At 31.8% G+C, this 24,823-nt stretch overlaps 1 protein-coding gene across 2 annotated transcripts in view; it reads left to right on the top strand.

Annotated features, from left to right (window-relative positions):
- LOC134727261 (visual pigment-like receptor peropsin) overlaps nt 1-17,458 on the top strand; it is a 36,286-nt gene extending 18,828 nt beyond the window's left edge. For both annotated transcript variants that reach the window (XM_063591640.1, XM_063591639.1), the window contains exons 3-5: nt 9,134-9,771; nt 13,627-13,732; nt 15,930-17,458. In XM_063591640.1, the coding sequence (XP_063447710.1) occupies nt 9,148-9,771; nt 13,627-13,732; nt 15,930-16,402 (1,203 nt within the window). In that variant the 5' untranslated portion in view covers nt 9,134-9,147 and the 3' untranslated portion in view covers nt 16,403-17,458. The remainder of the gene's footprint in view (nt 1-9,133; nt 9,772-13,626; nt 13,733-15,929) is intronic.
- The last annotated feature ends 7,365 nt before the right edge of the window (nt 17,459-24,823 follow it).

The following is a 24,823-nucleotide window of genomic DNA, read 5'->3' on the forward strand; positions in this document are numbered from 1 at the left end:
ATTTTAATTTTGAAATTAAAAATTTGCCCCATCTTTGGATCAATATACCAACTTCACCTGCATATGAAATATAAATCTTACAACTTAATCGGTAGTCAAGAGCTTGCGGCTGCTATTAAGATTATGTTAAATGTTACCATTGTCTGTGCAGAAAGTTGACGATCCATGGGTGACGTATCGTCGTTTTTATAAAAAGGAAGATACCAAGACCTTGTGATAAGTATTATGTGTCGTATCAACTCCACAAATAATAATCGATGGTATCGAAGTACAACTCTGGGTAATGACGTTGTTTATCATCCTAACAATGTGTTATAATATTATTGTATTTGTCTTATTTAGTATCACTTATACTATTTAGTATAATTTTGGTAATATCCATTTGACGTGGCCCGTTATTGTGTTATGATGCTATGGTACATTTTGTACTTATCTGTTTATTTGCGTATGAGCTTGTCTTTATTGTTTTATTCTAAAGTGTTTACATATGTTGAATGTTGTACCCCTATGTTTACATTTTTACCTAGTGTGAGTATTTGTTTTATTCGCACATCGTGGTGAATATAATGGAACTTTATGCACTGAAACACGTGAGAGGTTTAGCTATCTATAAAATCATGTTCAACCCGACTTGTTCTTCATAAGAAAATTACTGTACCAAAAGAGGAATATATCAATGTGTTTGAGTTTTTAATTTTTGCCATTTGACAAGGGACTCTCCGTTTTAAATTTTACTCGGATTTCGGTAGTTATGTTATTTTCCTTTTTTTTAAAATACCAGCCAATGAGAACCAACAGTCTTTCACGTATGCTGGAATATAAATTTAATCACGTCTTGTATTTCGGTGAGCTGTGATGTTGGTAAACGGTATAAATGAAAAAGGTGTTAATTTTGTATAAGGTTACCACAGGAAAGTTGTGTACATTTTTAACATTCTGCAACATCGTAAGCAACAAATAACAGTTCTGTAATAGTCTTAAATAAGTCTGTAAAATATTGAAGCTTTTCATGACAGAGGAATAACTTCTTGCCGAGTTTGGCTATTTATACGGATCAAATTAGGAATTGATTAAGGTTAATCTTGGATAAAAGTGTTTCCATAGACAATTTGATAATTAACCAACATGTAATCAAACACGAATGGAATGATGAAAAGTAGATAATTTAGCTAATGAATTAACAATAGACCACATCTAGCCGAAGATTGACGGAAGATGAATTGAAATCAAGATTCTTCCAGACAAACAGCGCTAAAGCTGCCATAAGGTTAGTCAAAAGATTTATTTAGATAAAATCTTAAAACTTACCAAACATTTATATACTTTTCTTAAAGGGTCTTCCAAGTGCTCAACGAAACCTCTTTCTAATTATTAATATCTATTTTATCAACAATCAAAGACGGGATTCAAAGTTATTGTGAAACTGTCTATTCTAGAGGTGGCGTGAATCAGATGTGGATACTTAAAAAGTCCAAAGATCGTTTAGAGTACATACAATCTAACTCTCTTTCATCTTGTAACAGTATCAAAACATTTGACTTTTCTACTCTTTATACAAGTATTCAACATTCCAAACTAAAAGACAAATTGAAAGAGTTGGTATTACTTTGCTTCATAAAAAAGAATGGCCAACGTAGATACAAGTATCTTGTCTTAGGGAGGGATAAATCCTACTTTGTTAAGAATCACTCTGATTCAAACAAAAAATTCTCTGAAAATGATATTATCAAGATGCTTGATTTCTTGATTGACAACATATTTGTTAATTTCGGAGGACGTGTTTTTCAACAGAATGTCGGTATTCCAATGGGAACAAACTGTGCCCCTCTACTTGCCGACTTGTTTCTTTATCATTATGAGTCTGACTTCATGCAAGAACTTCTGAGGAAGAAAGATAAGAAGTTAGCAATATCCTTTAACTCTACTTTCCGCTATATAGATGATGTTCTTTCACAAAACAATTCCAAATTTGGTGACTATGTGGAACGCATCTATCCCATCGAACTAGAGATAAAGGATACTACAGACAAAGTTAAGTCGGCTTCATTTCTTGACTTACATCTCAAAATTGAAAATGAGGGTCGGTTGAAAACAAAACTTTACGACAAAAGAGATGATTTCAGCTTTCCAATTGTGAACTTTCCATTTCTAAGTAGCATCATTCCAGCAGCACCTGCATACGGGGTATATATCTCCCAATTGATACGATATTCCCGTGCTTGCATTTCCTATCATGATTTTCTTGATAGAGGGTTGTTGCTCACAAGGAAGCTATTAAACCAAGAGTTCCAAATGGTGAAGTTGAAATCATCCCTCCGTAAATTTTACGGACGCCATCACGAGTTGGTTGACCGTTATGGAATAACCGTTTCACAAATGATATCGGAAATGTTCCTTACGTCGTAACTACAATCCCCTTCCCTTTCATGAATGTGACCTACTGAATTAGACTGTATACCGGATTTGTAATCACATAAGCAACACGACGGGTGCCACATGTGGAGCAGGATCTGCTTACCCTTCCGGAGCACCTAAGATCACTCCTAGTTTTTGGTGGGGTTTGAGTTGTTTATTCTTTAGTTTTCTATGTTGTATCATGTGTACTATTGTTCTTCTGTTTGTCTTTTTCATTTTTAGCCATGGCGTTGTCAGTTTGTTTTAGATTTATGAGTTTGACTGTCCCTTTGGTATCTTTCGTCCCTCTTTTAGCTAATGAATTAACAAAAGACCACATCTAGCCGAAGATTGACGGAAGATGAATTGAAATCAAGTTTCTTCCAGACAAACAGCGCTAAAGCTGCCATAAGGTTAATTAAAAGATTTATGTAGATAAAACTCACCAAGCATTTATATACTTTTCTTAAAAGCCGAGAACGAAAAAATGACAAAAGCAAGTAAATAACGTGTTTTTTTATTTATTATAAATTGATATGCATGATGCAATGAGTGTGAAACTGTTGAAAGATGTTTGTTAAACATTTGCATACGTGGCTCATCTGCATTTTGAGGAAGTTGTATATACTAGCTGTCAATGGCTAAACAGCATGACATACAATTTCTCGCATTGATGGAGAGAACACGTAACACTAAGACACACACATATATATAATAACTATTATGTCGTTTTACAGAAGCGTTACTGTCACAAAGATGTTTGATTGATGCAAAGAGAGTTTTGAAGTTTTTCAAAAAGCTCCTGTTTGTGATATATAAAGGCAACAGTAGTATACCGCTGTTCAAAACTCATAAATCCATGGACAAAAAACAAAATCGGGGTAACAAACTAAAACCGAGGGAAACGCATTAAATATAAGAGGAGAACAACGACACAACACTGAAACGCAACACACACAGAAACGGACCAGGCAACAGACTAAACACCACGAGAATAACAAATATAACATCAAAACCAAATACATGAATTTGGGATAGACAAGTACCGTGCCACGTCTTATCTCAATATCTTAAAAAATAAGAGAAAACACAAACGACTCAACGTTAAAATTCAACACACACAGAAACGAACAATATTATAACAATGGCCATCTTCCTGACTTGGTACAGGACACTTTTAAAGGGGAATAAAAGTGGTGGGTTGAACCTGGTTTTATGGCATGCCAAACCTCGCACTTTAATGGCAAAGTTAAATATAACATTGAAATGACAACATAATATTACAGGACTACAATACAAATAAAAAGGAGAACATATTAGACAAAGAAAAGCATGATTAATAGATAACAAAAAGCATCAGGTTTAAAATTCAATACGCAAAAAACGCGTCTTGTCCACACAAGACTCATCAGCGACGCCCAGATAATTTTTTTAATTAATTGTGATCAGGAATAGTACATGTACATGAAAAAAAAGAAGAAAAATGTTGTAGTAAGGAATGTCTTTTAAATACTGTACTTTTTACTATTTTTTGTCTGATTCAGACTAGCACTTTTGTAAAAATGATTGTGTTGTAAACTGATGAAAATGATCAAGTTTACAGAAGTAACTGACTTGCCTGTACCAAGTCAGGAATATGAGTCTTGTTTACATTCGTTTGGTATGTTTGAGCTTTTGATTTTGGGACTTACCTATTTGAATTTTACTTGTTTTTTATTTTTGTTTAATTTCCTTTTTTTCTAGTGATTTTAGAAATTCATATAGCTACAAGCAGTAAATATCAGGGACACTCAATATCTATTAAAACAAAATATACCAAAATTTTACTACTAATAAAACTACTTTTGTTGCCTATCTTTATTTTAAAAACAATATATAACATGTTGATACCAACCTTTATTAATGAGTTATAATGAAAAATGACTCGATATGTCATAAGTTTAACAGTCAACTGATTCACCTATACGATATGGCAGCATCCCAAATCATTGGCGCGGTTTTACCCTTTTGGATATCATTCGTTACCATGTATTTTTTTATCATCCTAATTAATCTAATATGTTTTGCACATCGTTTAACTACTCTTATTTATTAACGCAACACTCAATTTGAAAATTTGCCCTATACAAAACTCATAAGACAGAAAAACACCCTGTATGGTCACTCATTTATTTGCGCATGACATGTTAGCAAATATTAATACTACGAGTGGACAGTTAAGGTTAAGCAACATTTTTTTATACATATTCACGTACTGATCTTATCGTGTAACCAGGTTTTGGTCTTTGACAAATCAATAATTGAATTCCTTGACCTTTTAGATTTATCTCAAGTTTGCTTTTTTTCTATACAGATCTCTTTCACGACTGATTGAGAATGGAGAGAATTGAATATAATCAGGGAATTATCAAAACGCGTTGATCTTGGCTAATCGCTTATTACTGTTTATTTTTCTCTATTCTGTTTAGTTAAGGTTGTTACCTTTACTTCATATGCATTATCATGTTTTATTTTGAAAAATATGAGACTACCATTATAGAGTATAATTCAATCTTATGTGATATACGAGCTCTGTGTTTTTTCTTCGATTTTGAAGTTAATTAAATCAAACATTTGAAAATTGAACCAACACAAACATTAAGTTTAAATAAAAGTTAAGGTCAAATTACTTCTTGTTATTTATTAATAACATGACATTTGGTGTTCATCTTTAATTTTGTGCTCATATATTCTAGATCATGGAAGTATTATATTGCAGTATCTCTATCGAAAAAGCACAACATTCAATTTCAACTATCTGCTTTAGAAATAAAACGAAATTCGACCAAGCTTGTCAAGTACTCGATTACTCTTTTGTAAGGTGGGTATCTTTGAAGTCGCATTAGCCTGTTCGGTTATTTACAGCCGATTGCAATGAGTATGTAGCTAAAATTAATATCTTTGGCTAGCTTGCTTGCTAGCTGAACCGTGAAGTCATTGTTAGGTAAGGTAAACAATCCTCCTTTAAGACTAGACTAGTCCGTCATATAAGCAATCTATCTGTCTGTAGGACAAGGCTACTTCGAAAGGAGGTATACTTAATGAATATTTTAATTCTTGGGTGAAAAAGTCGGAGGGTTTTGCTAGTTATCCGAGATAATTATAAGAAAGATACTTAACAAATTTTGCAGTTAATAGAATTTATAATTCTAAAGTGTAAATAGTCAAAATTGTGAATTCCAAGTATAAGTCAAAAATTATTTCAGAAGTAACTTTATGCTTGGTCACATAATCATATCATAAACATTAAAAATAGGACAGCTGAATCAAGATGAGAAATCAAGTGAATGGTTACTTTTACAAATTTCTCGCCTGTGTGATTGACTAATTGATGGATGACGTCAATTAAACAGCACTTGCGTCTCATATAATATTTTCCTTGAAAGTGGGTCACAAGGAAACTTTTAAACCAAGTGGTGACGTTGAAATCATGCCTTCAAAAATGTTCAGGACCATAACGAGTTAGTTGACCTTAACCAAATTTCTACTTTACAGATTACGACAGATATTTTACCATTATCGTTACCTTTATTCAACACCTTCCCCCCCCGGAGGTGTCATAACAAATCAAACTATCACAGGATCAGCAATACGGGTGCCGCATGTTAAGCAGAATATACTTACCCTTCCAGATCACACTATATTAACCCTGGTTTTTGGAGGGGGGGGGTCGTGTTGACCAGTCTTTATTTTTTTCTAGGATTTCGTTTTGTATACTGTTAGCTTTAACATTGATTTACTTATAGGGTCTTTGCATCGAAAATAAACACATTTATTCTAAAACCAGTTGTTGGCCTGATACTATTTGATGAAGACATAATCTTTGAATTAGTAAAATTAAGGTCTCGAGATGTCGTGTCAGTAACTGCTTGTAGTCCTTTGTTGATATATGTATCATTGTCATTTTGCTTAGTTTCTTTTGCTACTTATTCTGATATCGGTCTTGGATTTCTTTTTAAATGAATCTAACTGTGCGCATTGCTGTGTTTTTTTTCATCTTCTGTAAAGCCAGAGCTTCAGTTGGCCCCTAATTAAAAAGGTGAACTGGTTCAGTGATAATGGACGTCATATTAACTCCCAAATATATAAAAGAAACTACAATTAAAAATCATACAATACTTAAAAATGCCAGAGGCACCTGACTTGGAAGAGGCGCACACAAATGCAGCTAGGTTAAACGTGTTTTGTGAGATCTCATCCTTCCCCCTATACCTCCAACAAACACACAACAATATGCAGTCAATCACAGTTAAAAAGAAGTCCAAGTCCGATGTAAGAATAAGTAACCTGTATCATGCCAACAGCTGGTTTATTTCCAATGCAAATCCCTATGAATGAGTCAACATGAAAACCTAAATATACCATATTTAACGGCCTGACAACAGTATCGAACTATATACCTTCTAAATAAATAAAGGCAACAGTAGTATACCGCTGTTCAAAACTCATAAATCCATGGACAAAAAACAAAATCGGGGTAACAAACTGAAACTGAGGGAAACGCATTAAATACTGTGGATTCATTTATTTTCGTGGGTACTAATTTTCGTGGTTTGAGGAAAACTTACATATTCGTGGATATTTAATTTCGTGGTTTTGACAAAAGTCCACACTCATTCCTTTACAAAATTTGTATTTCGTTGAATATTTGAATTCGTGGCTCTCCTATACCCACGAAATCCACGAAAACTGGTATCCAACGAATATTAATGAATCCACCGTATAAGAGGAGAACAACGACACAACATTAAAATGTAACACACACAGAAACGGACTAAGCATTAGACAAAATCCTATGAGAACAACAAATATAACAAATATAACATCAAAACCAAATACATAAAATAAGTCTGTTTAAAGGTTTTGTTAACTTTAGGAATGAATGCCGAGATGTTTTGCTTTGTAAAGAAATAAAACCATAAACGATTGGATGTGGCATACCTGAAAATATAAGTTGTCTGCATGTTGAGTTATATTTATGAACGATGTCCTTGTACCGGTTATAACATTCAGTAACTGTTTTGACAAGTTTGTAATATCGACCTGAAAATCCTGGTGTAATAATTTTTCAGTACATTTATGAAGCAGATTTATCTGAATAGAAATGTTTGATTTCCTTATGATGTTTTCTGAATCGTGCATTCGATGGTTACTAGACCTTGCCAGTCAGGAAATTCTTTTATCTCCTTATTGGTTCATGATAAGGTAATGAAGACTATAAATTGATAGAACTTGAGGAAATGCAGGTTTTTATGTAATATTGTTTTTTTTAAATTTAAGCGTCATTGATGTGTCTGTCTGGCGATCAAAATTATAAGCCTGGTATCGTTGAAGACGTAATGTTTGTAGTCCTTATCAAGCTTAGATATTAATAAAAGACTCGTAATGTGATATCTGTGTGCTTAGTATCGGTTTCTATAATAACTTTAACTAAATAGACAGAGAACAAATGTTTAGCAAACCAAAATATGAAATAATTCTACTCATACAAATTAACATACGGAGATGCCGAAACCAACTAATGTCTCTGTTGTCGGTTTTGAGCCCCCCCCCCCAAAAAAAAAAAACTACCCACATTTTATTTACTGTTATGATAGTGAAAATTAAATATTTCTGCATTTAACTTATGTATGTTTTTTTTTACTTAATTTTCATTTTTGTTATTATATATTTGTCTTTTTCCCCACTGAAAGTTTTACATCTTTTAATGATGACATGTTGCGTTCTGACACTGCATACATATTCATCAAATCATGATTTGCGCACCATTTAGTTAAACTAACATACTTTCTCCTGGAAGATGAATAAAATTCGTTTTTATCAATGCCTTGAAATTATCTTAGTATTTTTCTTATTTCAAAAAAACATATGTGATTACATTGATAATACAATACTATATAAAGTTCGTTCTGCTATAATTACAAAAACATGTCATTCTGTATTGGTATAGTTTTTGAATCTCTCATTTGCGTATTTACGACAGAAGAAAGTTTGGGCTACATTATTATTGACTTTCAAAACATGAAACGTTTCCTAAATTATAAATGAATACAAAGTAAAATCCTTACTTAAAACACTGCAAAAATAATCTGATTGGTAAAGTGGTATTGTCATTACGTGCGTTAAACTGACCCGTGGTTTTGCAAATATCGAATTTTCTCACTAAATGTTATCATAATCTTTAACTGAAGTTATAGTGTTTAAGAATATAACACACTGTTTCCTGCTGTACCCATATTTTTGACATTTTTACCTATTGTGTCGGCTGTTTTGTTCACACGTCGTTGTCAATATAATGGAATTTTATGCGACTGTCTTACACATGAGAGGCTTAGCTAGCTATAAATCAAGGTTTAATCCACCATTTTCTACATATGCAAATGCCTACACCAAGTCAGGATTGTGACAGTTGTTATCCATTCATTTGACGTGTTTGGACGTTTGATTTAACGGACATTTCATTTTGAATTTTATTTTTCAAATTAACTTTTCAGTATTTATGTTTTCAATATATTTATATTTACAGTAATTTTAATCTTATGGTACTTTTGGCTTGTTTTGTCTATTTAACCACTATCTAAATATGCAACTGTAAAACTAAAACTGGATTTGCTGTTTGCTTATAAATAAAATCTCAAGATGCGATTTTTACTTATACACCATCGAAACCATAGACTATAACGTTTTTCTTCTTTTTCAGATATTTTAACAAAGATGACAAATAACGAAACGAACACTCCAGTGCTATTACTGTCTCCTCTGATTCTGACATCACTCGGTGTATACTTAACAATTGCAATAGTGATTGGTACTCTCGCAAATGGATCCGCTCTTTATGTCTTCCTCACCAACAAACAGCTTCGTTCGCCTACCAACATGTTTATTATAAGTTTGTTAATATGCGACTTCCTCATGTGTACAGTAGGAGCACCATTACCTGCAGCCTCAAATTTTGCACATAGATGGTTGTGGGGATGGTCAGGATGTGTGTTCCATGGATTTACTGTATATATACTAGGCTTGAGTAATTTGTATATATTAACTGCCATTTCTGTAGACAGATACATTATAATAGCAAAGCCTCTTCAAGCTTCCAAAATAAACCACAGAGTTGTTAGTATTTCAGTATTTTTATGTTACTTTTTTGGTTTTGTCTGGAGCTTTCTGCCTCTTGTTGGATGGAGTGAATACGTATTCGAAGGTGCAGGAACAGCCTGTGGTATATCATATGATTATAACAGTGCTTCAGCTTTTAGCTACAACATAGCTATATTTATAAACTGTTACTGGATACCAATCTTCATTATGATTTATTGTTATTATTATGTCTTCATGACGGTGAGTGACTTCGTGAGTAGTTTTATGTTGTTCATAGCACGTAGTATATAGCATGATAGGGGACTCACCTAGGAGTTCTGTTTTCCTTATATTTTTGTTTTTTCTATATTTTAAAGGTCATAACACAGGATCACATAGAAAATATTCATGATAAAATCATATAGTTTAATTACCGTATAACGGGTTAATTTCGCGGGTGTAAAATTTCGCGATTTTTATTGAATAAGGTATAAGAAATATTTGACGTTTATTATTTTTGCGTATTCAATTTTTTTTTATCAATACCTTTGCATGTGCACATTTAATTAGGTGGAATTTATTTTGTAGATTTTGTTCTATCCGCGAAAATAAGCGAAAATTTACTCCCAGCGAAAATAACCCTCTATACGGTATATTTTATCCCACTTGTTTGACTGTCATGTGATGTATTTTTTAATGTTTGTTTGTTCATATCCAAATATATAGTTATCAAAGGTACCATGATTATAATTAAGTACGCCAGACGCGCTTTACGTCTATATAAGACTCATCAGTGACGCTCACATTAAAATATGTATATAGCCAAACAAGAACAAAGTTGAAGAGCATTTAGGATTCAAAATTCCAAAAAGTGGTGCCAAATACGGCTAAGGGAAGAGAATCTATGCCTGGGATAAGAAAATCCTTATTTTTTTTGTTTGAAAAATTCAGTTTTGTACACAGAAATGACCACATTATTGATATTCATATCAATACCTAACCGAAGTGTTGACTACTGTCAGTTTACTATAACATCTCATACTTTTTTCATGACATTTTCATGATCATATCGGATTGTCTACTAATCTAAAGGTCGAAAGATACTGAAAGTAATTACAAAACTTAATGTTTGATGGATATTAGATTGCTTCACGCCGCATCAGCGTAAAAAGGCTATATCGGTTTTTTATTTCTGAGCAAAAATCATAAATTAAATTTAAAGGAATTCTCACATCAAGTAGGAGTAGAAGTAATTATTAATATTCCCTGAACGATACTTATTTGAATATTTTTTTTTTATCATTTGGATATCGTCTGGGTAATAACCATCGTTTCGCTGTGGGGCATGAATAAATTTTTGGTAAATTTTCATTTAAGATTATATGCTTGCATCTTAAAATGAGGTTGTCAACTCAAATTAAAAAAAAATAACAACGTATTTTCTCTGTTCCAGTTAAATACTTTTTTAAATGTTCATTCTAGCTTAACAAACATTTTGGTTTCAGGTGCGTCAATTGAAGTTTACCAGAATCAATAAATTCATTTCGTGCAATAACATAAACGGTACCAATTCTTATTCTGTACCAGATGCGCATTTCGACAACCCATGTCTCATAAGTGTGGTTATAGGCCAGAATATTCGAAAATTCAAAGCTTATTCAAGAGCACTCGTTTGAAGAAACAAAATTAGATTGAAATATTTGTTTTTAGTTGTCTGTACGTATACCTTATTTGTTCTTTATGAGTAACAACAATTCAGCCTGACAGACACACTCGAATAACGTGTGTCATTTTAGAAATTGTATCTCGCATTTGTGAATTATTGCTATATTTTATGTATTTTCATTTTTGCAGAATTTATAAATTACTGACTATATTTTGTTGACATGATATTAACAATTTAACTTAAACGTAACTCTGTAACTCAACACATGGTACTGTCGTGTAGGAATCAATTTGAAACTTTGTGGAAAATTAATATCATTTACCAGTCTTCGTTAGTTGTGTTGTATATGGTCGTTGTTATTAGACAGTAACTGTATTTAAATCGGTAGATTAATTTAGAATTATATGTTGTGCAATATTTCTGTAACTGTGCTAACATTTTATTTTCAAGACAAGATTTGCTTCTGTAGTTTCTGAACAGACATTTTAATATTTTTACTATCTGCATTTTTCTAATCTTATAAAACCAGATTTTCCTGTGAAAAGCCTAGTTCTTTAAAAGTTTGATTCAAAGTAATACATTTCTTTAAACTTAGTGATATGATTTTCAGTTTTAGTTCTTAGTTAGGAAAGTTCTACATTTGATTACCCCTAAGTGTCAAAACATTTAATTTTCCCTTGTCTTCATATTGATCTAAAATTCCATACCAATTCTTTTTTTAAATTTCATAATCTAAAATATCGATAACATCGACTTATAGCTGCTAATCTTTTACGTCATTTGGTCTGTGGTAAAATGTCATCTAATAGGTAATCATATCACATTTTATTATATGATTACTAAGAATCTGTAGAAAATGGCTACTTTTGAGGGACAAGTAATAGACAAATTATGTAATTTCTGTTTGAATATACAGGAGTTGACGAGTCCAACATTATGAAGATTTTGTGTCAGTCTTGATAAGTATTGACTACTTATCTGGAAGCTGTTAGTATAACATTAAGCTGAAAATTCATGAACATGTTTTAAAGAATTTACTAAAAAGTAATCTGAATATTTTTATCGAGTCCTTCTTTGTTGTATGCATATGAGTGCGATGTATTTTATAAAAATATGCAGGTTTTATTTAAGTTATGTCTTTCTCGATCTTTTGGGCCATAAAATATTTACATTTTCATTATTGATATCAAAGTAAGAGAAGCAAATGTACTACTGCATAGCGGTAGTTTATCGTGAAAGATAAATACATGTAATTTTGTCATATAAGCAATAGGTATTAGTATCAATTCGAGATAAATATGAGACTTTGACAGTCATTAGAAGGAAATGGTATGTTTTAAACGTTATAACCTGTCATTTAATTGGTCAATTTCTTCATCGATAGAATTAGTCATTTGAATTAATAACCTGTGAATTGATTGATGTAATGAGTATCTAGTTATGTCTAAGAGAAAAATAACCTCATAAAAAAATCCAGACTTTTTTTTCAAAAACTATGAACAAATAAAAATGACTTTATAAGAATTCCAAATAATACTTTTTAAAATTATATTTAATAAGATTATGAAATGAGAAGAAGGGATTGGCAGGTAAAATATCTATTAGCACTACATTGTTTAAACCAGATGATCCTAATATCCGACAAAAAAATCAAATATAAGAGAAGCGAACGTCCTTGAATCTTCGTAAGGAGTTAAGCGTTGGCTGGTTTGATGGACAAATCGAGTAAACTCCCAAATTTCTATTTGAGTGTTATTTATAGTTGTGCCGATTTCAGGAAGGTTACACAAAAAAACTCCTTAAAGAAATGCTCAGATATATTCTTAAGTAATTACTTTACTGCATCTTCGTTTGCCAAGGGTTACGATCCACTTGAAGAGAGCGGGAGTGGATCGTAACACTTGGCTAGCGAAGATGACTTTACTGTAAAAAAACGCTTTTTAATCAAATATTTACCTTCAAGTTTCCAAAAGAAAACTGTTTAAAGAAAACTTTTAATTCAATTTTGTGTAATGCATGTGTAGAGATAAATAGTGTTCGTTTGAAGTTTTATGTTAAAGTTAGCTTAATTGTGAAAACGAGAGAGCATAGAGATGACACATTGTTAGCCAAGTCCTTATGTCTAGTTACTAAGTCGTGATAACGAGTAAAAAAAGTTTGAATAAAACAATATCATGATATCAATCGTCTTTTGTAGATATCTATATAGACTGTTGGTTTTTCCATTTGAATGGTTTTACACTAGTAATTTGGGGGCCCTTGATAGATTGTTGTTCAGTGTGAAGCAAGGCTCCGTGTTGAAGGCTGTACATTGACCTATAATGGTTTACTTTTATAAATTGTTATTTGGATGGAGATTTGTCTCATTGGCACTCACACCACATCTTTCTATATCTATAAATATAATGTCTTTTTATGAAGTCAGATTTCACTGTTTTTATTTGTTTTAGATTCGGTCTATGGCAAGAAATACTGCATTTGACAGAAAAAGTAGAATAGCCAAAAGGAACTTAAGAATTGAAAAGAAAATGGCCAAAACTATTGCTTTAATGATTGGTGAGTTTGTATTTAATCAAAATAAAACAGAAATGTTATGGTCGTCATAAAATTGGAAGAAAATGATTATGCAAGTGTTATTTTGAAATAAATGTTCCTGCATGACAATATATCCATTATATGGACTGTACAGACCAACTATCAGAGAAAAGATGTAAGCAAATGTAATGGAAAGAGAGCTATGTATTAATTATTTCAAAATTAAAGATATTTTTATACTTAAGCTGGTATGGGAGTCTAAAATAAAAATGATAGAATTTGTTCATACTTTGCCAAAAGTAGTATCTATTGATATATGTTCAAAAATATAATAAAAATGATACGTCACCGCGCATTTTCTCAAGCTACAGGTTGTGACAAAATGACAGAGTTTGAATGGATTATTCAGGAAAAAACACCATTTGGAGATTATACACTAAACAACATGACAGAATTGTAAAATAAATTAGGAAAATACAGCTTTCAGACAATGCTTTGGGAATATCAACAGAAAAGATACGGTCACCGTACGTTTTTTTCCGGCTAAAATACAAAATATGAAAATTCCATGTAGAATCCTTTAGAAAATGCACTGTTTTAGAGTTTTCTCCCCTTAAAATGTCAATTTAAAAACATTTAAAACAACAAAAAATAATCAACACTTGTACAATGTGTAAAAAATTATCAACACTTGTACAAATATTAATATTTATAAGTGTCATTCTTATAAAAAGTAAAATCACAAAAATACTGAACTCAGAGGAAAATCAATTTGGAAAGTCCATAATCACATGGCAAAATCAAAAAACAAAACGCATCAAAAACGAATGGACAAGAACTGTCATATTCCTGACTTGGTACAGGCATTTTCAAATATAGAAAATGGTGGATTAAACCTGGTTCTATAGCGCTAACCCTCTCACTTTAATAACAGTCTCATCAAATTCCGTTACATTTACACGATGCGTTAAATAAACAGTCATAAATTGGTTCTTTTAAATGAAAATGCACATTTAATATCTATATTCCTGCATAAGATTTTGTTTACTTGATATAAAATGTGGACCTTAGGTTCTCCGTTTTTTACAATCCAAGATGGCGGAAGACACCCATACCACCTTTATAGGACACTTATAAAAAAACAACGAAAGAATAAAAGTATAAGTAAAGACAGACGTATTTGAAAAATTGAAATAAAGATGAAAATAAAAAATGCCGTAAAATGAATAAAAGAAACAAAATAAAACAAAAGAGATACTTCTGATCAAAATAAAAAAAAACAACCGATACTGATACAAATGTAGTAACTAGCTGCAATAATAGTTTAATCGCTTTTCAATATTCATCATTCGACTAAGCGAAAAAAGCAAACCAAAGCGAGTGAAACACATCAACTATAGGAAGAAAACAACGAAACAAAAGAAACACTTAAAACTGCAACAAAAACAAACACCACATACATAGGAATGGACTATTTGACAACAATTGCTATATTTATGACTTGGTAGAGGCCATTTTAAGAGAAAAAAACATAGTTGGTTGAGACCTTCCGTTTATATGGAAATGTAAACAAAATCCTTACATTTTACGTGCAATGCTTATTGAATAGAACGCTATTTGATAGGAACATAAAAACATATGGTAGTTCGATAAAAAAAGGTTTCAGAAAAAAGGGAAATTGTTCATATACGAAATATAAACGGTAGTGTAAAATTAAAATAGTACAGCTATGCTTATAATTTTGTATGAGATAAAACTCATGAACGATACTGAGCTTTTAAAAACTCTTCGACGTTAATTTGATCTTTCAATTTAACTAATTAAAATTTAAATCATTTTAAATAGAAAGCACCCATGCATTTCAATCTCTTCTTCCACACATTTAGGTCAGGATTATACAGTGCAAACACAATAAAAGATAGGACAGTAGAGGATATTCAGACAGGATTTTACTTCCGCTCATTGAAAAACATGATCTCGAGTAAGCGCGGTCGATATTTAAGAAGTTTTTGACAAAAATCATGGTGCCAATTTTACGTGACGACGACTATAGAAAAGTGCGTTGAACGCATTAAATAAATTAAGCGGTATATCCATGAGCATAGTATCTTTCATGAGTTTTATGTAGTCTATGTTTGCGTTAAGATGTATCATTATTGTTTCGAATAGAATCAACCTTGTAAATTAGATCATGAATATTAATTGATTACCATTTTAGGTGTCTTTATGTTTGCATGGACGCCGTATGCAGTCACTGCATTCTGGGTTGCATTTGGTTTTGGTGAATTGCCAGTTATTGTTTCAACCTCGGCAGCCATGTTTGCGAAATCAGCATCTGTATGGAATCCTCTTATTTATGTGTATACAAACAAACAATTTCGCAAAGCATTTTACGAGAAAATTCCCTGTTCTGGTTTTCGTTCCAAACTTATTAAGAAGGAGGAGGAAAAAGAAGCGGAATCAGAAGAGTCTGATATAGATGATAAATCAAAGACAACAGGACAAAAAGTTACTCATCTTAAGGTACAAAATACGCGACGTGGCGTGACGCCCATTAACGATGATGATGACGCTGGTGAAATTACAATTTGTGAAGACATTGTAGCTGATGCAATTACACTTGAAGACGATGGCAAAAAAGAAGAAATTGAAATAAAAGATTTAGGTGGATCACGTCAAGCTAAGAGGTAGTATTACCTTGTGTTGAAAGCAAAACATTTTAAAAAAAACTTTTTTTAGAAAAAAAAGATTCGGTAAATAAAAACTTCTGACGTCTGATTTTAACATTGTGTGCTAAGATAATGATCTGAAAGCAAAAAGAAGTCAATATTTTAAAGTTTTATTAACTGAATTTTAACCATTTTCTATGAACGAGTTTAAAACTGAGAAGAAGCTTCAGATGAGGAAGACCACTTTTTTGCCCTTTTCATACAATTATGGATTATAGCTTAGCAAAAACAATTGTCAGTCCTTCAAAAGATTCTGTGTCATATCCAACTGATTAAGATAAGTATTTGAAATACAAATATCAATTTATTTGAATTCTGTCTTGAAATACTGCTCTACTGGTTTGCTCAAATATATGTTTTAACAGCATGTTGATACAAGTCAATTGTAGGTTTCTGGTAAAATGATAGTAACATGATGTTTTGTGTAAAATTTTGATATTTTCTAAAGGAAGTAGACATCTCATCTCACAAGTCTTACTTTAAAAATACACGAACCTCTAAAGAATTTTTCGGAAGTTTAAAATACGTACAGGCATAATGCACCTCATATTCTTGTTTAAATTTAAATCTATGTTTGGGGTTCATTTGCAAACTTTTATTTCTTAGCCCTTCATTTGCAGCTACCAAGGATCTCAGACATTAAATATATATATATAATATATATATGTTTGGGATTAATATTATACACAGGGTGGGAATCAGGTTCAGGATAAAAAGAATCTTTAGAACCAACATAATAAATATATTCAAATTGAGTTAATTTCGGTCATACCAAAACTTGATTATGTTAAAATGATGAATCTGAAAAACATAAAGCTTTGATATCTAGCTCAATAAATAAAGGTTTTTTTAAATCCAATTGTTGCATTTTGAAAAGACCGCAAATGTCAAGAAGGCATGATGAAAACGCCTTCAGAGTAAAAGAAAATTTACACATCAATATAAGGTGATCAATTATAGACTGAGAACCTGTACTTATTAATGTATGCTTGTTTATCATATCAAAAATTTCAGTTGTACCGACGACGGCTTGTAAAGGCTTGAACATACTTATAATATTGTGCCTCATACTTTGAATTAAACAGTGCTAATTAATTTTTGTTGTTGACATTATTTCTTATCATCATCCATCATCCCATTTCAATCATAACCAGTTGTAGTACTTATAAACATATCAGCTATAAATACTATGAGTAAGATGTTGGTAGACAACAAATAAATAATAACACGCAATCAACCCACACTCCATAATTCATTCTAAACGTCCTACATACTGATAAATTTAGAAAATTCCATAGAAAAAAAAAAGATCATACTTCTGATGTTGTCTGATATTCAACAGTTTAACAACGTTTTCTAAGCTGTCGAAGAAGTTCTTTAAAATATAGGTTTACAGTTTTCTTAAGAAAAGATCTAGGTAGACGATAGATATTAAAGTGATATTTCGTACTCATAATTCGAAAATAAATTGACAATGCTATGGCAGAAACAAACGAAAAAGAGACAACCAAAAGTTCATAAAACGCAACAAAGTAAATTATACAAGGTGCAACACGATTCCCACTAACACCAGAGATAATCTCATGTACTTCAAACAGGTCCGCTGATCCTGTTCCCCATGTGCCACCTGTCATGTTGATTATATATACGTACAACCCTTGTGATAAGCATGAATCGGTAGGTCATATTTGAGAAGTGGAGATGTCATTCTAGTCACGATAATTTGAGCCTATTCATCTTGACCTGCGTTACAAATATTCCATAACGGTCACCAAACAATATCGTTTCAGCTGAAAGATATATACTCCACATGCAGGCGCTGCTGAAATGTTGCGCTATAAAAACTGAATACTACAATTGGAAAGTTGAAATTATCTCTTTTGTCGTAATTTTTTTTTTCTCAACCGACCCTAATAAGTTGTACTTCCGCATAGCGTGTTATTTCCGCTGGTGTAAAAATTCGCGAATTTCATTTAATACAGTATACGAAAGTATCGTTTATTTTTTATGCGAATTCAAAACTTTTATCAATACCTTTGCATGTGCACTTTCATTCTTTCTGCGAAAATAAGCGAAAATTTACAACCCGCGAAAAGAATCCGATATTTTAAGTTCAATAGGATACATCTCTTCACCATCATCAATATACCAGAATGTTATATTAAAGAGTAAGACTAGTTTGGGAATATTTTGTTACACTCCCCCCCTCCCCACTCACACACTTCCTGTAATAGCTTATATTGTCAGTGAAGGAACCAAGAATCTTAGTAGTGCCATTTCCAGAAAATTTCGGTTGAATCAGTGTGATGGTTATAAAAGGTACAAGGATTATACCTTGAAGACGAGCGTGTCGTCTACATAAGACTCATCAGTGACGCTTATATCAAAATATTTATAAAGCCAAACAAGTACAAACTTGAAGAGCATTGAGGATCCAAAATTCCAAAACGTTGTGCCAAATACGGCTAAGATAATTTATGCCTGGGATAAGAAAATCCATAGTGTTTCGAAAAACTCAAAGTTTTGTAAACAGGAATTTTATATAAATTACCACATTATTGATATGCAAAGTACGATTTATTCCTTCTTAAAACGTTATACTTGTGTCTACGTGAGCTATTCGTGTTCATGAAGCAATGAAGGACAAATTATTAAATGTTTTTAAGTTTGAAATAGGGAATACATGTTATAAGAGTAGAAAAGTAATATGTACTCGTCCAGATCTTTGGAATTTGTAATTATCCACATCTGATTCATGCCGCTCCTAGAGTTGGTATGTACTAATTTTTTGGATTCGAGCGTCACTGATGAGTCTTTTGTAGACAAAACGCGCGTCTGGCGTATATAATTTAGTCCTGGTATCTATGATGAGTTTATTTGAAGCCCGGCTTAGATTGCTGATAAAATTGATTGTGACAAATTACAATAGGTTTCGTAGATCACTTTGAAAACCAAGCAATAAAACATTTTTATGTAAGGACATTTATGTTATGTAGATATTCAGTATAGGGTAGAAAGTTTCATCTTTGGTTGAAATTCCAAAAGAACATTCCCATGGTTATTTAGTATTTATTTCTGGTAAAAGCCGTGAGAATATATGTTGAGTTTTCAAATGAATTGTCGATACCTTATTCCTTTATTTTTATTTTTAAGTTTCTGTAATTTGAATAACACATAAACAAAATGTTATTTTGGAATTTATCTGCGAAGACAACATATTTCTCATAGATGTTGGATTGGTGCAATATTTATGTCTTTAAAGATCGATGTAGCATGTGAATCAAATTGGAACGATTATTAAAACATTTTAACAATAACAAGGCTAAAAGCATAACGTAAAAGATAATAGGTATAAGGACATGTTTTAATATTCACGTTCACTCACATATCAAAACGTGCGGAAAAAAGTCTTTAATACCCACCACAACACCGGGAACATTTGATCCGGAGATATATATCAACCAAATGTATACATATTTGAAAACTAAATAATTTATATCAAATTATTCTGTGTACTAATTTGAATGGAATACAATAATGTACAGCGAATAAACCAAAGAATTTACTAATGTTCGAAAGAACATACTAAGGCGAATTCTAAATAATGTATCGAAGGAAATACAACACCGTCATCACAGGAAATTAGCAAAAAGGAAAAGCACAAACAGTAAACAAAGAAATATACCAACACAATGATGCATCAAGCAACACATGATGACCTCGATGAGAAGACATTTAACTCTGCAATCATGAACAGGTGTTATCTTTTATTAGAAAGCTAGAACTTATTGTGGTATATAAATTGATTTGTATGAATTTTTTGTTTGTTTCTGCTTTTTAATGTCACCATTGAGTATATTATAAGTCATGTTAACTACTCTATATTTACCTCATGTAACACATATATGTGTCTAAGAGTTGCTTTACATTAAAATCTAGGAATCTTGGGTCGGGTTGAGAGTCTGCTTAAGTATTTATTTTGTAATTTCCAAGCTTAAATAGGAATGTTAATGCTACATATCTTCAGTTAACTTTGTTTGAGGCAATATTTCAAACAAAAATATGCTTTGATTTATACAACTTGTTTTGGGATATTCGAATGTTAACGAATGTTATACTATGAGCCGTCTGTGACTTGCAGTAAAATGAAAGTATTTCTTTCTCGCTTCGTGTTGATGGCCTTATGTGACTTTGAGATAAAGAACATCGATAAAAGCGTTTGTCATTGCTTTTGTGTGTTTTGTTTGTAATTTTGCTTGCAAGGATTCCTTATCATTGATGGATAACCCATATCCTTATGTTAATCTATTAGAAGATTTAAGACAGTCGTTTACATCTCATTTTATATCAAATTATCAGCATAATAAATGTGTCGTTTTACTTGTAAGGTAGAAAAATGTAAGGTCGAGTTAAGTAAAGGCAACAGTAGTATACCGCTTTTCAAAACTCATAAATCCATGGACAAAAAACTAAATCGGGGTAACAAACTACAACTGAGGGAAACGCATAAAATATAAGAAGTGAACAACGACACAACATTAAGATGTAACACACACAGAAACGGACTAAGCGTTAGACAAAATCGTATGAGAATAACAAATATAACATCAAAACCAAATACATGAATTTGGAATAGATAAGTACCGTGAAACGTCTAATAGTAATGTGAATTCACACTCAAAAATAAGGGAAAACAAACGACAAAACGGAAACACAACGTTAAAATGAAACACACACAGAAACGAACTATAATATAACAATAGCTATGTTCCTGACTTGGTACAGGACATTTTTAAAGAAAAGAATGGTGGGTTGAACCTGGTTTTGTGACATGCCAAACCTCCCTCTTTAATGGCCATGTGAAATATAACATTTCAATGACAACACAACATTACAGGACTACAATATAAATAAATAGGAGAACATAATTGACAAAGAAACACACGAATAATAGCTAACAAAAGGCAACAAGTTTAAAATTTTAATACTCCAGAAGTGTATTTTGTCCATACAAGAATTACTAGTGATGCCCAAATACAAAATTTTAAAAGCCGAAACAAGTACAAAGTTGAACAGCATCGAAGACCCCAAAAGTTCAAAAAATGTGCCAAAAACGGCCAGGGATTTCTGTACCAGACCATCTCTATTATTTAGAATAATTTACACTATTGAAAACAGTAAATTTTATAAAATGACTATACAAAAGATATATGATAAAACTGAAGTATTAACTTATTATAGGAAACAACCGAAATACATAACATAACACGACGATATGCAACACATCCGAATAAGTTTAAACCTCAACGCCAAGTGACGTCATATTTAAAATTGTAAAAAATGACGTCACATTTGAATTTGTAAAACAGATCATCAAAAAATGAAAAATGACGTCACATTTGAATGAATAATATAGAATAAGGATTGATTTAAGATTGAACGAAATACTGATATTACATTTAATGACAATGCACTTTTCAATACTTATTAATAGCAAACTAAGGTAGCAATTAACTATATTTATATAGCTATGTCCGGTTTGTTTGTTTTGAATCTAACTTCATATATGTTAAACATCGTACAGATTACGTTGAACAAAATGAAATCTAATAAATGAGGGGGGTGATTAATTTTCATAACACATGAATATAATAGAAAAGACGTGAACACATTTGACAACTCCGATGAGAATTACAAATATAACATCAAACATTTAAACTAAATACATGCATTTGGGATAGATAAGTACCGTAACACGTCTTATAGTAATGCGAATTCACACTCAGCAAAACAGTCACAATCGTGAATAAGTCACGTTTGGTAATTAAAAGATAAGACGACGTAATGACAAACCACAATTTACCGTGTGGTAAAAATGTCCCTAGCTAGTTTGGTCAAAGACACATTGTATGGATCCACCAATTCGTGATGGTGTCCATAAAATTTACGGAGTGTCAATTTTAATCTGTCCTCCTCATAACTTTGTTGGAGCAGTTTCTGCGTAAGGAGCACACTCCTGTATATGGAGTACGTATAGTGTGAACAAACACGAGAATAGCGTGTCAATTGTGAGTTGTAAACACCATACGAAGGGACGAAGGGTATGTTACTGCTGAGAAATGGGAAATTGATAATTGGGAAGTTGAAGTCGTCCCGTTTATCATAGATTTTCTTGTGAAGTCGTCCATCTGCGTCAATATTGAGGAAAAGATCAAGGTATGAAGCAGTTCTTCTGTAGCAGTAGTATCCTTAATTTTAAGTTCACTGGGATATATGAGATGTAAGTATTGGCTGAAATATGTGTAATTCAATGATAGAACATCAGTAATATATCGGAAAGTAAAACTAAAGAATTTCGCAAGGTACTTTTTCTTTTTGTCTTTTAAAAGGTTCTGAATGAATTCTTCTTCATACGAGTACAAAAAAAAAATCGACCAGCAGGGGTGCACAATTAGTACCCATTGGAATACCGACTGTCTACTGAAATATAAATCCTCTAAACTCAACAAATATATTGCCGATCAAAAATTCCAGCATTTTGATAATATTATCTTCAGTATATTTTCTGGAAGATTCATTGTGATTCTTCACAAAATATGAACTATTGTAACCCAAAACAAGAAATTTGTATCTACGATTCCAATTTTTTTTTTAGAAAAAGCTCTGTTTTATGAGATGGAGAAGTCGATCTTTCAACTGAGTATGGTGAATAGTAGTATTAGCGTAAAAAAATCTAAAGTTTTTCTGTAGCTGCAAAATTGTAAAGATTGTGATCGAAGATTAAGCATTAGATCTTTCGAATTTTTTAGAATCCATTTCTGGTTGACACCACTGGTAGAATATATCTCCTCACAATATTTTTGAAACCCATCATTAACTGTAGGAAGAAGAGTAGTCAGTATTTTAGAAAGATGTTTAGTCGAACATTTTGAATGACCCAGCTATGTATCGTTCTTTATATGGAGTTTTGTATAATTTAGGTATCCAGTAGAATAAAGGTAAGTTTTCTTCGTTTTCTTTGATTTTGATACCAAAACAAAGAAGGACAGATTTATGATTTTGTAAAATTTCGTCCTTGTTAAATGATGTTAAAGAATTGTAATATCAAATATATTTATGCATGCTACATACAATATGTTATAACTTACTGTTGATATTACGTTTTGTGTGTAATTAAATATTTTGTTACTTCTACTCTAGTTTGCAGTATTCTGCGGCTGCGTTCAATTAACTAATTAACTATTGAACACCATAGAATACCAAAAATGCCAAAAAATCATTTACTCTTATGTCATATGTTATATAAACGATCCACATCTGTTTAACCTATGATTGACCGACACATTACTCACTAGAAATTAGCATGTCTAATACCACCCACGTGTATGAAAGCTAAACCAGATCAAAAAAACAAGGGACTTTTATTTACATAGTTCCGTTACGTGTATTTATTTTTCATGATTCTTAGTATTATACATCCTCCAAATCAGAGTACAAATCATCGTATTTGCGCAATTCTAAAACATCAAATAGATGGGATTGAATCGTACGAAACCTTTTGTCAAAGATCGTTATCTATATCTCCATTGACAGACGAAATTGCGATTTATATCACAAGATCCTGATAATACATTTTGATAAAACCAGCAGAAAAAAGACAGTGATGTTGTCGTCAGGAATGGGCCAACTACATGTGTGGAATTTTGTATAATGTTTGAACTAATTTGCCTTTTTCTTAACCAACTTTTGCACTAATTCAACTGTCATTTTACCAATTTTGTATAACGTTTGCATTAATCTGTATGATTTAACATATTTCGTGCTCTTGATTAATGATAACCGTAACCTGAACTTAACGAACGTTTTAGTAAAAAAATAAATATCTTGATAGATATGTAACAAGAAAATCTTAATCTTTATTTGTTTATACAAGGAAAAGCATTAAAATCAATACATGAATGTAAACATCTTGAAGTCTTGAATAAATTAATGGAAAAGTACATTCAAAGTACAGTTATATGTTCTTGACAGGAATAATCTGTAAACCTGTCCTTCACTATTACTTTAAATAGACAAAACGAAAACGTCGTTATCGTGAATTCGTCATTTTCATTTCTGTTTGTTGTTGGCTGATGCTTCAAATTTGTGTTTATCCATCTTTATTTCTTAAAAAAACATGGAAGCTAGAATAAAAGCTAGACCATATGATGTCTACGAAAAGTGTCTGTACAAAGTAAGAAATGTGACAATTGATTTTAAATAGTTTCGTTTGTTGATAAGGTTTATTTTTTTTTTCATTTCTATTACCTCCTTTTTTGATTTTACATTTGAGTCCGGTATTTTTGCCCTACTGTTTAATTTTAGGTAGCAATACACAGTTATA

The sequence above is a fragment of the Mytilus trossulus genome, chromosome 7 (assembly GCF_036588685.1).
Source record: "Mytilus trossulus isolate FHL-02 chromosome 7, PNRI_Mtr1.1.1.hap1, whole genome shotgun sequence".
Classification (NCBI taxonomy): Eukaryota; Metazoa; Mollusca; class Bivalvia; order Mytilida; family Mytilidae; genus Mytilus; species Mytilus trossulus.